The sequence below is a fragment of the Excalfactoria chinensis genome, chromosome Z, assembly GCF_039878825.1.
Source record: "Excalfactoria chinensis isolate bCotChi1 chromosome Z, bCotChi1.hap2, whole genome shotgun sequence".
NCBI lineage: Eukaryota > Metazoa > Chordata > Aves > Galliformes > Phasianidae > Excalfactoria > Excalfactoria chinensis.
The window spans coordinates 9,439,926-9,454,707 of record NC_092857.1 but is presented as its reverse complement, the minus strand read 5'-3'; the positions used below and the strand labels follow the sequence as shown (position 1 = coordinate 9,454,707).

General features: G+C 43.0%; 1 protein-coding gene across 1 annotated transcript in view; it reads left to right on the top strand.

Moving 5' to 3' along the window:
• Window positions 1-3,905, top strand: part of MTMR12 (myotubularin related protein 12) — a 30,627-nt gene extending 26,722 nt beyond the window's left edge. The window contains exon 16 of the mRNA XM_072360369.1: window positions 839-3,905. Within this exon, the coding sequence (XP_072216470.1) occupies window positions 839-1,414 (576 nt within the window). The 3' untranslated portion in view covers window positions 1,415-3,905. The remainder of the gene's footprint in view (window positions 1-838) is intronic.
• The last annotated feature ends 10,877 nt before the right edge of the window (window positions 3,906-14,782 follow it).

The window sequence follows — 14,782 nt, the reverse complement described above, 5'->3', positions numbered from 1 at the left end:
TGAGTGCTGCTTGCATCTCTCTCAGCTTTTCAATCAATCTTTCATGATTTCTGTGCACAGCACAGCTTTTCTTACTACTGCATACAGCTACTAACTTCTTTCTGGGACTTAATGTTCAGGTGAGTTGTAATGATTTTAAGTGATTTTATTGTTTTGTTCCAGTAAGTACTTAATTGGAGTGCATAGCAAGCTTGTAATTGCCTCCTTGATTTTTGCCTTGAGTGTAATGGGAGTCTGTGCATGCATTAGAAAACAAAACAATCAAACCCAGAATCAAACAACATCAAGGGTTCGGAGTATTGAGTGGGTCACCTCATTACTGGCAAATAACATAAATTCAAAAGAAGGAACTTATTTGGGGTAGCTGTTCTGTAGTTTCCCTGTTGTCTGAAGTCTGTTTTGTACTAAAACATTCTCAGGTGTGACGCTGTTATGACATAGAGTGTGATATGCTTCTGTAAAGTGGCAAGTAATGAGGAAATGTAGAATTAAAAACTTCTAAGTCAAATGCGCTTTGATTTGTATGGCCATCTTAAATTGTGGTACCTGTTTGAAGGGTGTTTTCGTGTTTCAAGGAATGCTTTGTTACTTTGCTACAATAGTTGAAGGCAAAGTAGATGCAAATACTGTGTGATTTATTTGATATGTTAGCCATCAAGAGTGGCAGACACTATAGCAAAGGCCAGGCTGTGTTTAAGTCACTTCATTGCTCTTAGGTATTTAGTTAGGTATAACTGCATTTCTGAATATGGTTTCAATGTTTTTCTTACACTGAAGATTTTTAAAGTGTCATCAATATTTATCTTTGTATATTTTTATTTTCTTTTTCCCCTTAAAGCATCAACGGCAGCTTTCTTTGCCACTGACACAAACAAAATCTTCACCAAAGAGAGGATTTTTCAGGGAGGAAACAGATCATCTAATTAAAAACATTCTGGGTAAAAGAATTGGCAAGTTCATTAATTCTTCAGATGAACCTCCTAACAACTTCAGGGAGTTTTATGATAGCTGGCATAGTAAGCCTGTTGATTATCATGGTCTCCTGTTGCCTCGCATCGATGGACCTGAAATCAAAGTCTGGGCTCAGCGCTATTTACGATGGATTCCTGAAGCGCAGCTTCATGGCGGCGGTACAATAGCCACAGCCGCCAAGATTTTGGACTTGATGGAGGAAGTGCAGAACTTGCAAGTGAAAATGGATGAAGAACATAGTCAGGCTGTTTCTGGAGACATATGTGCTGTCCCAGTGCTGAGAAATTCTGCTCGTTTGTCGTCTTTGTTTCCTTTTGCTTTACTTCAGAGACAGTCTGTCAAACCCGCTTTACCCACGAGCACCTGGAAAGACTTGGAAGATGAGGATGACTTGGTCAAGAGAGATGATGAATTTGTTGATCTAAGCAGTGATATGTTATAAAGTGTGTATAAATTTATGTATGTATTCTGTGTGGTTAAGCTCTGAGTTTAAGATGTTTTGCTGTATCCTAATCTAAAGAACTCGAGTACCTACAGCCTGCTGAGTGGGTTTGTAGGGTAAAGGAAACTTGGCTGAGTATATTTTGAACTTTGAATTTACGCTAACAGTATTTATTGCAGAAACACATCTTTAGTATAGGTGTTAAACAAAACAGGTCTAGGCTGCCATGAAAAGCAGCCATGTGGCTGCTTTATGCGAAAACATATTTTCTGATTCAAAGGTAGAATACTAAATGTGTGCAGCAGCAGTTATGAGGAATCTGCAGACTTGCTGAACATCAAACCTTCTTCCTTTTGTGCTAAAAACTAATAGGACCTATTAATACATCTGCAGTTGTCTGCCATGTGAAATGAAGAGGGGAAGGTGAAACTAAATGTGCTTTCAAGCATAAGTTTTTACAACTAAGAACAAAACCTGGGGATTTCTGTCTGATGTGGCATCAAATGAAGTCATGTGCTTGTCAGCCTCATCCTTTCTAGCAGTGTACATCATTGGCTTGCAGAACTTGACTTTGTGTAGTGGTATAATAGCAGCTTGGCTTTTCTGAGACTCTGCTTGCACTCAGCTCTTGCACCTGATCTTTAAGCTAAACTAAACATTTCAGGACCTGTTGTGTCTGCTGTCATACTCCCTTGCTGCCTTGGAAAATTAAGTCCTAAATGTTTGCTGTTGATTGTAGGAAATGGCCTGACAGAGATTCTAGTTTGTTATGGATATTCTTTTCCTCTCATGTAGACGAGGAGATTTTTACTCTAATTTCCCTGCATATGCCGTTTGCCTTTGAGGCTTTCTGAAGCTTGCACTGAGACCTCCACACGGAAGGGAAGACAGTCTTGAATTTGCAGTCTGTTGCCACTTGACATGAGTTAGTGGTACAGCTTATGAATGTGGCTTTCATACCCTACAAACATTTGCATCCTGTTACTGGATGTTCTAACAGTACCTCAGTGAAAAAAGCCATAAAGAAATGCCTGTTGACTTTTTGATCTACTGTGTGTGTGTTTATATAAAAAGTATTTTTGCTGCAGATAACTGTCCTTTGTAGAGTTGAGTGTTATTTGACTGTCAGATCTATTTTGAACCCTTAAATGGTAGAGCACCCCAAGAATGGATGCAAATGATAGCACTGGTTAATTCGAGATGGTGGATGTTGAATGTTCTCTGTATTCTTGTATGATTTAGAAATCCATGCTGGAAAATCTAAATAGTGAAACTAACACTTTAAAATTTGATCAGCTCAGTGTAATCAGGGTTATTAAACTAAGTTACAGATCAGTGACTTTGCAGTGAATTGTACTTCATACGTGTGACAAAAGATCATCTGCAGCTCCTTAAAAATAGTAACGTTAGAAGAGATGTGTAAGTGGAGGAAGGGAGAGATCTTGCTGCAATTCTATGCCAAACTGAAGCTTCTCAACTCCTGATTGCCTTAATCTTAGTAGCCCAAGTTTGTAGCAATGTGTTTAAAAATATGCTAGTACTTACATATCCTTTCTGCTTTGATGCATCTCTCGTTGTTCGTACAGCTAGCATTTACTGGAATGGGCTGTCCAGCACATGTCATTCAGACTTTATAGTAGCTCAAGCAGTCCATTTATCCAATGATTTCTTTGCGTGTTTGAGCAATGCATTTTTGTAGAGAAGAAATATCCATCATTCTGAGGTCATTTGGGTTCAGGGGGTTTTTAAACACTGTCATTGGAAAAAGAAACCATTACATGAATTTTTCTGTACTTTTGATCAAACTATTACTATGTTTCAGTCCTGAAGGTTACGTATTTATATTAAAGAACAGATGTTGGACATCTGATTTGTACATAAGTTATCAAAAGTTTATATAGATGAGGAACATATATGTGGAATTGAATATATGGACACTTCTAATGTAGAGTTGATACCGTTGTTGTTGATTTTCCGCGCTGCAGGATTGGAAATGTACTTAATATTTTCACTCAAATTCTGTTTATACCTCCGAGTTTTTACACTGAAAGCAAGCTAGAAATTGTATAGTTGGCTTAAAAAAAATAAAAGAACTCTTTTTTTCCTCTTTAGTGGGCAGTGTAGAGAGTGTCAGTAAAACATACTTTGTCATATTTACCTTGAAGTGACAACGTATGTTTAAGCTCTGTTTTGCGAAATGACACTTTAAATTGTAGTGGACTCGACAATCCGCAGGGACTGAGTTGATTCTGAGTTGTGCACAGGGTGTTGTCAGGCTTGCGGAGAGGACGCTGTACAGTTTTGACCTGGCTGTGCTGTAGGACGAGTGTATCAGTTCAGGAAAGATCAGAATTGGGTGCAGTGCCATAGGATGGCTACGGGAAGCTGCTCAACTGATGTGGAACGTGTCTGCCGAACGGCATTTTTTTGGGGATCTGTTAAAATATCGCAATCTGAACTGTTTTGGGGATCTATTAAAATTTTTCATTCACGGTGGTGTGCTCGTGTTTCATTCAGTGCTTTCCCCATCTGGAGAGGCAGCCTTCTTACCGTGTTAGCACAGCATCCTCCTGAAATTACAGGGGCAGACTATTCCTCAAACTGAGCGTGTTCTGAGTCCAGGTTGGCTGCTGGTCACGGTAAGCTACAGGGTACAAATGAAAAACGTGGCGTTTATTTTTTCCAGAGACGACAAATTACTTGTTCCTGCCCCAAAATCCAACGCGAGCACAAATTGCTCAGCAGTCATTTCCTGAAGGGAACGTATGGAATTGCTGTGATGTTGAAGAAGGATTTGCTGTTGGAACAGGAGCTGCAGTGGGGTGCTGGGTCGCGTTGTAACACAAGGTGTGCCAGAGCCTCACCCACATCTCACACCCACGTGTGTACTTTGGCCACTTGGCCCTGAGACAGCATACACTGTAGTGAATGTGCTCAGCTATTGCCGTGTGCCGTGCTGGGATGTGAGTGCTTTATAAAGCTGCTTACAGCTGGCTCATCCTCCTGATCTCTTCCTGCCATTAAACCTTTTTCCGTTCATGTTCAGAGCATATAAGCATAACTCTAAGGAGGTGGTATGACACCCTGTGCGCTGCGTGTCTTACCAATGGGTTATTTGTCACACAGAGATTCCCTTTCTTCAGTTCCTGAGCTGGAAACTGCTTTCCCGTAGTGTCTTCTTGTCCGATCATGCGGCTGTTCCTTGGAATTCCTCCTCCCCTCTGCATGTCCCAGCCTCGCTCACACCGTGACACCTTCGATCTCTCCCCGTCTCCTCTGTTCTGAAGTGAGACATGTTAGCAGTTAGTCTGTCATTGCTAATAACCCGCTGAAAAGCCAAGTTTAGTAACTCTGTTCCTGAGGGACAAAATAAATGGGCTCGTGGTGCCTTGGCCAGGCCAGGTGGTCTGCATCCTGCTTCTAAGTATCTGGGAACTTCTGACATCTGTTCCTGTTAAGCGTGATCAAAACTACCTGCTGACTGTCAAAGTTCTGATACAGGCAAGGGGAAATGTGAGCGATGCTCTGCGGTCACTGGGGAAAAAAGGGTGAGAAGAGGAAGAAAACCCCATGCCTGCGGCGTTATGCAAAAAATCCTTGTTAATAGTATTCCCATTCTGGGGAAAAAAATAAGTAAATACACAGTTAACCCAGCTAGAATTAATGTACAGTTTTGCTGATTAAGTGTAAATCCTCAAATACTTCGTAATTAGCGCCAAACCTGTGGGCCAGTATCTCGCTCACTTTGCGCTGCGTAGGATTCACTTCCTTCTTTCTGTTTCTACAAACATTGTTTTAAAGAATGTTTTTGGACAAAACGTGGTGACAGGTAAACAGGTGTAATGTGGAGAGCTCATTTCTTGCATCATCACCAAAACATGGAGCAAATACTTCAGCTTTCACTGTGACCTCGATGCACAAGACAGAATTCCTCTTACCAAGTTCCTCGTACACAGATTAATGCTGTTCGTTTCTTACAAAGCCACTTCCTCCATTTTCTGTTTTCCCAGCCCAGACTTTCACTGTGAGCTCACTCTGAACAACTCTTTCTTGACACGCCTCATGAAAGCTCGTCAATGAAGTCTGAAAAAGGCTGAGTTTACACTTGCTGTGTTTTTTCCTGCTGTGTTCTTCTGAGATGGTGAGAATATGTGAAAGCCAGGTGAGGGAGTGCTGCCGGTGACCTAACTCACAGCAATTAACACGCAGGGTTTCAGGCTGCAAGACCCCTGGCTTCTGTGCCAGTACGGAGCATGGCAGCTCTGGGAGTTGTCCTGTAATCAAGAGTAAATACTTAGAATAAATACAATCCTGATGCGTGTTATTTTTTCCTAAATGGAAACTGCATCAAAGAAAATGCAGGCTGATAATCCCAAACTAGGTTTTCGAATGCAACGTTTCTCTTGGAAGGTTTCAGTACTTTGCTGGGCTGCTGCCTGCCTACAGGAGTCCTGATTGCCTGGGTTTGGGTTGCATGTGATGTGGGGCGTCTGCAGGCTGCTGCTCGAGGACTCTAGCTGAGCGTTGCCCCAGCAGTGTGCTTCTGCTGCCCAGCTGTTAGTTTGACTGCCAGGTGATTGCATGGAAATACTTATTTTGCTGTTGTGGATTAGTTTTCTATTACATCAGCCTGTTGATGCAAATCACCCCATGGTTGTGCAAGGGAAACATCTGCAGCAGGTTGCTTGAGGATGACTTTCTCAATAGGCAACTGCCAATTAGAGCAGAAGAGGAAGGTGGAATCACAGCCACAGTAAAGACGGCTCCGGAGATGCTGTGTTGTTGAAAAAGAGGAATTTTGGGAGCCAGACCTAACGTGCATTTATGTGAAAGGTTATAAAGGATGTGCAGAGCTAATCCCAGCTGTTTAACACTTCTGAGAAGAAAACACAGGACGTGCAAAACCATTACCAAAAACAGGCAAAATAAACCACCAACCAAAGAAAAGCAGCTTTGGTTTGAGATTGCCTGAAAAAAGCCTTCCAGGATGACCAGAGCATAACTGCATTGGATCTGAGCTGGTTGTTACAGGACGAAGCTACGATAAGCAGAATAAGCCAGCCTGATCCACAGTCATCGGGCACGTTCCTCAGGCTGTGCTTTGGTTCTGACTGGGGCACGTTTTAAATACCATCATTCATCCTGCCTGGGCTGTGATTTAGCAGTGATTGTGGCTGCTGAAAAGCAAAATTCATGTTTTGACTTGTAATGTGAAAACAATCAACTCCCTGAAGGTGGTTCTGGATTCCCGATACATTTCTGCTTTTCTCACTTAAGCATCTGTTACACATAACTAAGGGGTTACTCTTTTTTTTCCCCCCCCAGCATATTTTACTCACTCACATCTCATTTCTTGTTAGTTTTAATGTGTTTGATATGCTTTGTCCACATGCAGCCCATTGTCCATCCCAGGAGCAGCACGGAAGTCTCTCCCTTCTGACTAAGACTCTAATTTTCCCAGGCTATTCATCCACACAGTGCTGTTTGAAGATAGTGGTCCATTCTTATGATTCAGATTGCAGCTGAATAGCTGTCTGGTAGAGATGATGATAAAAAGGGCTACTTACTGAAATGAAGTGCATTAATAGTAAGATCATTATTTAATGCATTGGTATTAAGTAGAAGCTCCATGAATACACAAAGCCTCTGCAGGTAACGGAGGATGCTAGAAAGAGCTGAAATATAATTACCAGGGGCCTGGACTCGGGCAGCAGGAAACGATTGAATATAAATGATTCTTCATAGTCTTTGTACCTCATTAAAGCATTGGTAGCCCTCTTGGTTCTGGCTGCTAACATTATTATTCTGTCTAGACTGGCAGACGTCCTTCCCCTTTTGAAGACAGCCTGGACTTCCCTCACAAAGCAAATGATTCTCCAGCTGAAACATGTGCTGATTGATGCCTTTACATTTGTCAGAATAGCGTGTACGGCTGCTCTTGCCACCAAGAAATTTACTTTGGAGGTTTATATTCCTAGAATCAAAGCGTGGTTTTGGTTGGAAGGGGCCTCAAAGGTCACTCATTTCCATCCTCCTGCCGTGGGCTGGGTGCCCCCACCAGCTCAGGCAGCCCAGGGCCCATCCAGCCCTGCCCTGAGCACCTCCAGGGATGGGGCAGCACAGCTCTCTGGGCAGTAATGCCAGCACCTCACCCTCACCACCCTCTGAGTGAAAAGTTTTCCCTAACATTTAATCTAAATCCCCCCTCTTTTAGTTTAAAACTGTTCCTCTTTGTTCTGTCACTATCAGGCCATGTAAAACATTGTTTCTCTCCTGTTTATAAACTCCCCTTAAAGTACTGGAAGGCCAAGATCCCCTGTGCCTTCTCTGGGCTGAACAAGCCCAGCTCCCTCCACCTGTCTCTGTAGAAGAGGCGCTTCAGCGCTCCAGGCTTCTCTTGTGACCCCCAAGACTTCTCCACAGGACTGCTCTCAAGTTCTTTTGCCAGGCTGTAAACATACCTGGGATTCCCCTGACCCAAGCACAACAACACCTTGCACACCTTGCGCTTGGCCTTGTTCAACCTCATTAGGCCCCAAGGTGGACCCCTGGGGAATTTCACTCACGACCAGCCTCTATCTGGACTTAGAGCTGCTGAACATATCCCTCTGGATGTAGCCATCCAAGCAATTCTTTATCCCTCAAATATTTCACCCTTCAATTTTGTATCTCTCCAATTTAGAGACAAGGATGTGGTGCAGGACCATGTCAAAGACCTTGCACAAGGCTAGGTAGATGACATCAGTTGCCTGCTTTTTATCCACAGACGCCATCACTTCATCACAGAACCAGATGGGTCAGGCACAATCTGCCCTTAGCGAAGCTGAGTTGGTTGTCTCAGATCACCTGTTTGTCCCTCATCTGCCCTCGTTTCTGTGTGAGAACTGGAGTTTAAAGAGTAAATTTAATCATGGGGCTGAACAGCAGTTCTTTAACAGGGCTGAACTCTTTTAAGTGAGGAAGTGGTATTAGCTCTTCTTTCAGTGTGGGGGATAAGAGGTTCTGCAGGAATTAAAACCTGTTACCAGCCTTTTGCTCAGCTGGGGTGACTGTGGAAAGGCTACATGGACAGATTTAGTCCTTAGTGAATTTTCTTAAGATGTGGCTGGGTGCTGAAGTATGGAAAATGTATTTAATGCGTCTATCTTGGCTTTTGTTCTATTTGTGTAGCTGTTGGCTCGCCAGTAGGTGCCACACAGACAACTACACTTGTAGTAGTTGCAGCAGCATCTTTCCCAGGTGAAAACCATAGAACTGCAGAATCACGAAGGATGGAAAAGAGCTCTAAGTTGAGTCTGTTACCTCTCATCCTCAGTCACACGCTGATGCTGATTTCCTGTCTCTCCTGGATATCTGCTTGGGTCAGCTGTAGGGAGGTTTGCTGTGCATTGATAATCAAGTCATCTCCACCCGGTCATCACCAAATCCTCAGTGCTGGACTATGAGATCACATCTGTGTTGAGGTAGGCAATTGCAGACTAAGTGCACATGGGCAGCTTTGGTGTGTCAGGTCAGACTCTGAGGTGTATGTGATAGTGGTGGAGAGCACGAGATGCATCAGTGCCTGCAGAACTGGAGGGAGAAGCCTCACAGAAGGGCTTTGAGGTCAGGGTTCTGGCTGAAGGAGCTGTGTTTAAAGAAGCTGTCTCCAGATGTTTGATTTAAGCCGTGCTTGAAGAAGCAGGGCTGTGTGTTTTTGCGAATAAACCACATGGTATGAAAGGAGCTTTATTGCTAACTGGAGTAACCTGCAGGACTCTGAGCTGGACAGCTGCCCAGACCGAGAAAGATCCCTTCCTGCAAAAGGAAAGTCGTCGGAGGGAGCATAATCAGGAATTTTGATATAGATTTTCAATTTTTGTGTCAGATGTGCTGAAGAGACACAGTAAAGCATAGCCCTCTTTGAAGTTTTTATCTATGTGTTTTCAAATCTGAACACACCGTTTGTGTGCAACAGCATCTTTCCAGAATGCTCTTGGAAATCCACAGGGGTAAAAGCGGCATCTTCTCACTCCAACAGTTGCGGTCCTCCCTCATTTCCATGCCCTATTTATTGATGTCGGCATCAAAACTAAGTCCCTGCTACTGTCAGCACTCCAGAGAAGGGAGAAGAGCTCTGAGTACACCTTCGTAAAAGGCATTTGCTGAGGTGTGTGGTTCAACTGCAATCACGTACCCGAGAGCAGTGTGTTCATATCACACTTCCGATATAGCTCCTGTTGGAAAACAGGATGCTAGGAATGCTTTAGCACTTCATATTAATCTCAGATTCTGAATACGTGTTCAAAGATGACGTCCATATCTGAGGGCACATCATGTTCTGGGGTCGTGCAGATTCAAGCTGTGCTTTTATTTTGGCCACAGGACATTTATGACCAACAGTGAAGTGCCAGCTCAGTTCTCCAGATCCACGTTGAGTTTGCAGTTAGGAAAACGGAGTCCATTTGAGACAAAACGGTGGGAACCTCCTAAAGTTTTCTTTTAGAGCCAGTCTTCAGAGTGGGACCATACTTCCAGGACTGGGAATGCTTTCTGCTCTTTGGGGTACACCTGGTTCTGCTCATCCACCATGAGCTGAGAGCCATCTCTTCACTGGATGGCAGCCGCAGGTGCATTCAGCAAAGGCTTGAGTTTTTTCTTCTTGTGTGTTTGTTCTGCAGGCACACAAGGGTTGCATTTGCTGCTCTGTGTAGTAAAATATGAACGGTGAGAGTAATTTTGGTCTTGGGGGATTTTTAAAGGCTGTTTTAATTTCTCTCTGAAGGTCTCACTGTAGTAAATAGCTGTTAAATCACTGCTTTATCCTTTGGCACAGAGAATTAAGCAGCTGCCTAAGAAAACATCAGTGAAAACACTTAGTAAGAAAAGATCTTACTTGCCAAAGTAGGACACCTTGATCAGGATGGTTGACTCATCAGTTTGACATATTCCGTGTTAGATATGGAAAGCTCATATCTGGCCACACACTGCTGGATGTATTTCGTTTCCCCAGTCTCTGGCTGGGTTTCTCCACTGAATTCACATTTCTAACTTTCGCTAAAATTGTGAACAGCAATAATTTAGATGCTGATTTCTCTTTCTCTCTCCTCCCCATGGAAGTCACTGCAGTCTCAACTGTCTGATCCTGTCTTTGGTGACCCCTGGGAGCATCAGAGCCAGTCTGAGGCTCAGCAGCCAACAGACTCAAGGAGGAGCATTCACTAAACAAGTGAGTGAAGTGTGTTTTACACAGGTCTTCTAGGTGTCCCTAAAAACTGCATAGGATCCTTAGGAATAAAACAAACGTCACTCTCATCTTTCCAGCTATATCAGTTATTTCTGGTGCTGTTTCAGCTCTGTTTGTCTTCAAGAATGAAGCCCCAAATCCTCTCTCTTCTTTCCCAATCCAGTTCTCCATTAGAAGAAAATATAAAAATCCACTAGAAGGCAGAAGCATGAGCAGGAATTACAAGGCTGACTGTAAGATAATTGCTTTGCCATCTGGGCTCCTGATTACTTAGTCAAGTTTCTGCTCTGTTTGAATCCATGATAATTGCTAGAAATACTAGTATTAAAAAAAAAAAGGGGGGAGATGTTGTAATCACTCTCTCTTGTGACTCATACTTGAATATTATACATCATCTTATTTAGCCACGTGCAGGTTGTCTTGTGCCCAGTGCTGCACAAGTGCACAGCAGAAGTTCTGATGCATCTGCTGGTCATTAACGAGCCCATAACAACGCATTCAGGAGTTATTGAAACCCATTTATTAGACTGGACAGCAGCATGTTCTCCCATGGCCTAGCTTAAATAAAGCTAGCCTCAGAGACCGTGTTGAGTTTTGCACTCAAATGCTCTTCAATCAATATTGTGCACAGTACAGTTGTCGCTGCCCCACCAGTTTGAATGATTAATTTATTTAAGCTAAGGATGCGGTCTGTAGGTTTTGATTTCATTCAAAAATTTCTTGCAAATCCCCTCTGAAGAGATTTGTTTGGACAGCAGCTCTTTAGCATCAAATACATTAATAAGTGTTTGCATTGATGGTGAAGTGTTATCTGGTGAGAAGCTCATTTTAAAAGCCACTGCACAGAAACGACCCAGTGATGATGTTATTTTATGACACTGAAGATAGATGGTGTTGCACAGACGTAGTCCAGTGCAGGATTTACCCAAAGAAAATCAATCCACATTTGGCTCACGTTAACCCTGTGGGAAAACATTTGTGGGTGATTTTCTCAGCCTTCTCCTTCGCTGTCAATGGAGGCACCTGAAATTTGGGTCAAAATGGAAAAAGCTGTCAGTGCCTGGCAGGGTGCTGTGCTGCCGCGCTCCTCCCCCAGTGGGGATCAAGCACACCCATAGCAAGAAGGTACAGTGCTCTGTAACACTTGAGTAGCACGAGGCTTTGTCTGTGTTTTCAGAGCCAACTTCCAGTGTAACAAACCAGATAATTAGATGTGCTTCCATGCTGTTTTGAGTCCCGAATGAGTCAGGGAGAAACGTAACCCAGAGATATCTGCGTGTGCCATCAATGAATGCCTATCGCATGCTTGGGGTAGATGGTATTACTGGAAGTACTATCACTTGTGCTACTTCAAAACGCTCTGTGGGCTGTGATCACAGCCTGGCTGCTGCTGGGAGTGAAACCATCATGTGCAAGGCAGGTGTAGAACAGACCTTGTGATGCGCTTGGCTGAGCCCTCAGGAACAACGTAACTCCATTCCTCTCCTTCACCCCTCTGCACAGAGGCTTGCAAATTACGACTCCATGGAAACATCTTGTGTGCACCATCTGGCTTTATGTATTTTTCAACGAGTTGATGAGTATTTACGTGCTTTACAGAGAACAGACAGTTACTGATGTGTTACACAGGAAGGGAAATAAAGGTTTTTAAGAACTGATTTCATATAAAAGCCATTGGATTAAGTGCTTTAAGTTTTGCCAGAATCCCAGTGGCCGTTTTGGTGTTGTTTTCACAGGATTTCCACCCCATGTTCCTCACTGAACTTGCCAAGTAAGACAGCTACACATTATTCCTAATGATAATGGTTGGATTGAATCACCGTGTAGAAATGAAAACGCAGCTTCCCCACAAACTGCACTTTAACCGATACTTTGTCTTTATTATTTCAGTGCTATGATTGCAGAATTAAAATAACAAGTACATATTCTTCCTACTGAGCAATATTGCTCACACAGAGGGAGAAGATGCCACTAAAATACAAAGATTCCAGCAACAAGCAATCGTCTGAGCTCCACAGGTGAGGGGGAAATGAGAGGACCTGGAAATACATGAAACGAAGGAGATCTCTTTGAAAAGCGAATGCCTTTCTGCGCCTGCCTTTGGTCTCCCTAAAACATCTGTCAGTCAGCCTGCAAGAAAAAGGCCTATCGGTTTTGTTTGTAGAAATATGGAAGGCAGTGCTAAATTTTTAATTCAGAGCCTTGCGGAGCAAAGAGAAATCATTTTACTGACTTAGTGGCTGCTTCATGTATTATATGAGCCAGGTATTAATGCCTGGCACTACGCCACTGGATGTAAACTGTGCACTCATCATAACCAGATCCAATCTGTGTCAGATATGGAATAATTCTTCATATTTTTGAGACAATATCATTCTTAAATCTGACAAGGAAGAGAATTATTGGAAAAGATACATTGCCTAGTTCCATCTTTGTGAAGTGATAGTTTAAATGACATCTGACTACTGAGTGCTCATTGCTGTCAAAGCATGGGCTTGTTGTATGGACAAAAAGAACTGTAACAGTTGGAGCTTTTTACTTAGCAAAGTTTGCTGCTATGCTGTTAGTGTTGGGAAGTTCATTGATAAAACCAACAAGAAAATGCCAGTTGGTCTGCAATGGCTGCTGATGGTTTTATTTGGTACCAGTATGAGTAAAACAGGTACAGCTCAAACTGCAAGAGAGAAAACACTCGAGAACAGCGTGCAGCCACTGTGCCCTAAACATGGCTTTTACAGTCATTTGGCCACCAACTCTTGTTTCTTCCCACCCAAAATACCACATGTTGGTCTGCTTACCTCTCTGGCCCAATGGCAAGTCAAGATCAAAATCATTGGCTCCTTCTCCCCTTGTCTTTCTGTGCCTTTGTTCCTACTGCAGGTCAAAATCCTGTCATCAGAGATCACTGATAATATTGGATAGAACAAACCTCAAGGTATTTTTTTCCTTTGAACTGCTTTTTATTATTGATGCTTACTGCAGAATTTACTTAAGCACATGCCTGTTATCAATATGGTTTTAAGGATTGTCTGGTCTTAGGAAATCCATGCATCTCTTTGTTCCTGGCCACTGTTTTCCATGTTGTAAGAGCTCCTTCAGTCGTGTTACGGTGCCTATCTGTAAGGCAGCCTCATCAATAGATTCCTGAAATTATACAGGTTAACACCAGCTTTAGTGTGTGTGTCACAGCAGATCCTTGCAGGGATTCCAGCAGCATCTCCATCTGACACCAATTGCAATGGCATAGGTGGGAGAGGCAGACTTTCACTGTAAAGGATTGGAAGACACAGATAGGAATGAGAACAAGCTCAACTGGCAAAACTACGGATGGGGAAGCAGTACGAGGGCGGGCAGCCTTCTAGCTGCTGTTTCTGTTAGGTAACAACTTCTGTATTCTTGATATTAACCTCAAAATGTGTACCTGCTATTAATCCGATTGTCCTTCAAAAGAAAACTCAGCTCAGCAATATCTTGCTATGAAGCTATAACAGTGGAACTGACATTTACCCACAAAGCCCCAAGTTGTGGACAATATCATGGCTTACAATTCTACAGCTTCCTGTACTGACCAACTACATGCCAAGCTCAGGACATTTAAACTAGAATACATTTGTCAAGAATGAATAGCAGTTGACCTCCTGCTTGTTAAATAAAGTTACTTATTGTTTTACCTGCTATCCAAAGACATTTGCATTCAATCTGTTAATTGCCTTTTCTGCTGATACCAGAGATTAGCCCTGCTCCCACTGCAAAGTGAATCACGGGAACTGCAACCAGTGCGACACGAAGCGAGTCTAAGATTCATGCCTTTGCTATTTTCCCTTTAGTTTCTGCTTCCCAAGGGGCTGGCAGCAGTTCAGAAAATCCAAGTGCTTTTGAAGTCTCCTACACCTAGCGAGGATAACTTCAGATCATCAGCAGCTGTTAACAGGAATTCTGCCAGATACTGGCTTAGGAATAAACAGGGATGTGTTACGAGTTTACTGCGAGCCAAACAGAAACTACGAATAGATGACAGCCCCTGCTCTTGCATTATTTCCTCTTAACAGGGCGATTAAACAATGTAGACCTTCAGGTTGGCATCCAGGTGCCTCTGGAGTCAGGGTAGGGATGTGCCCAGTGACAGCACGTGGCACAGTGGG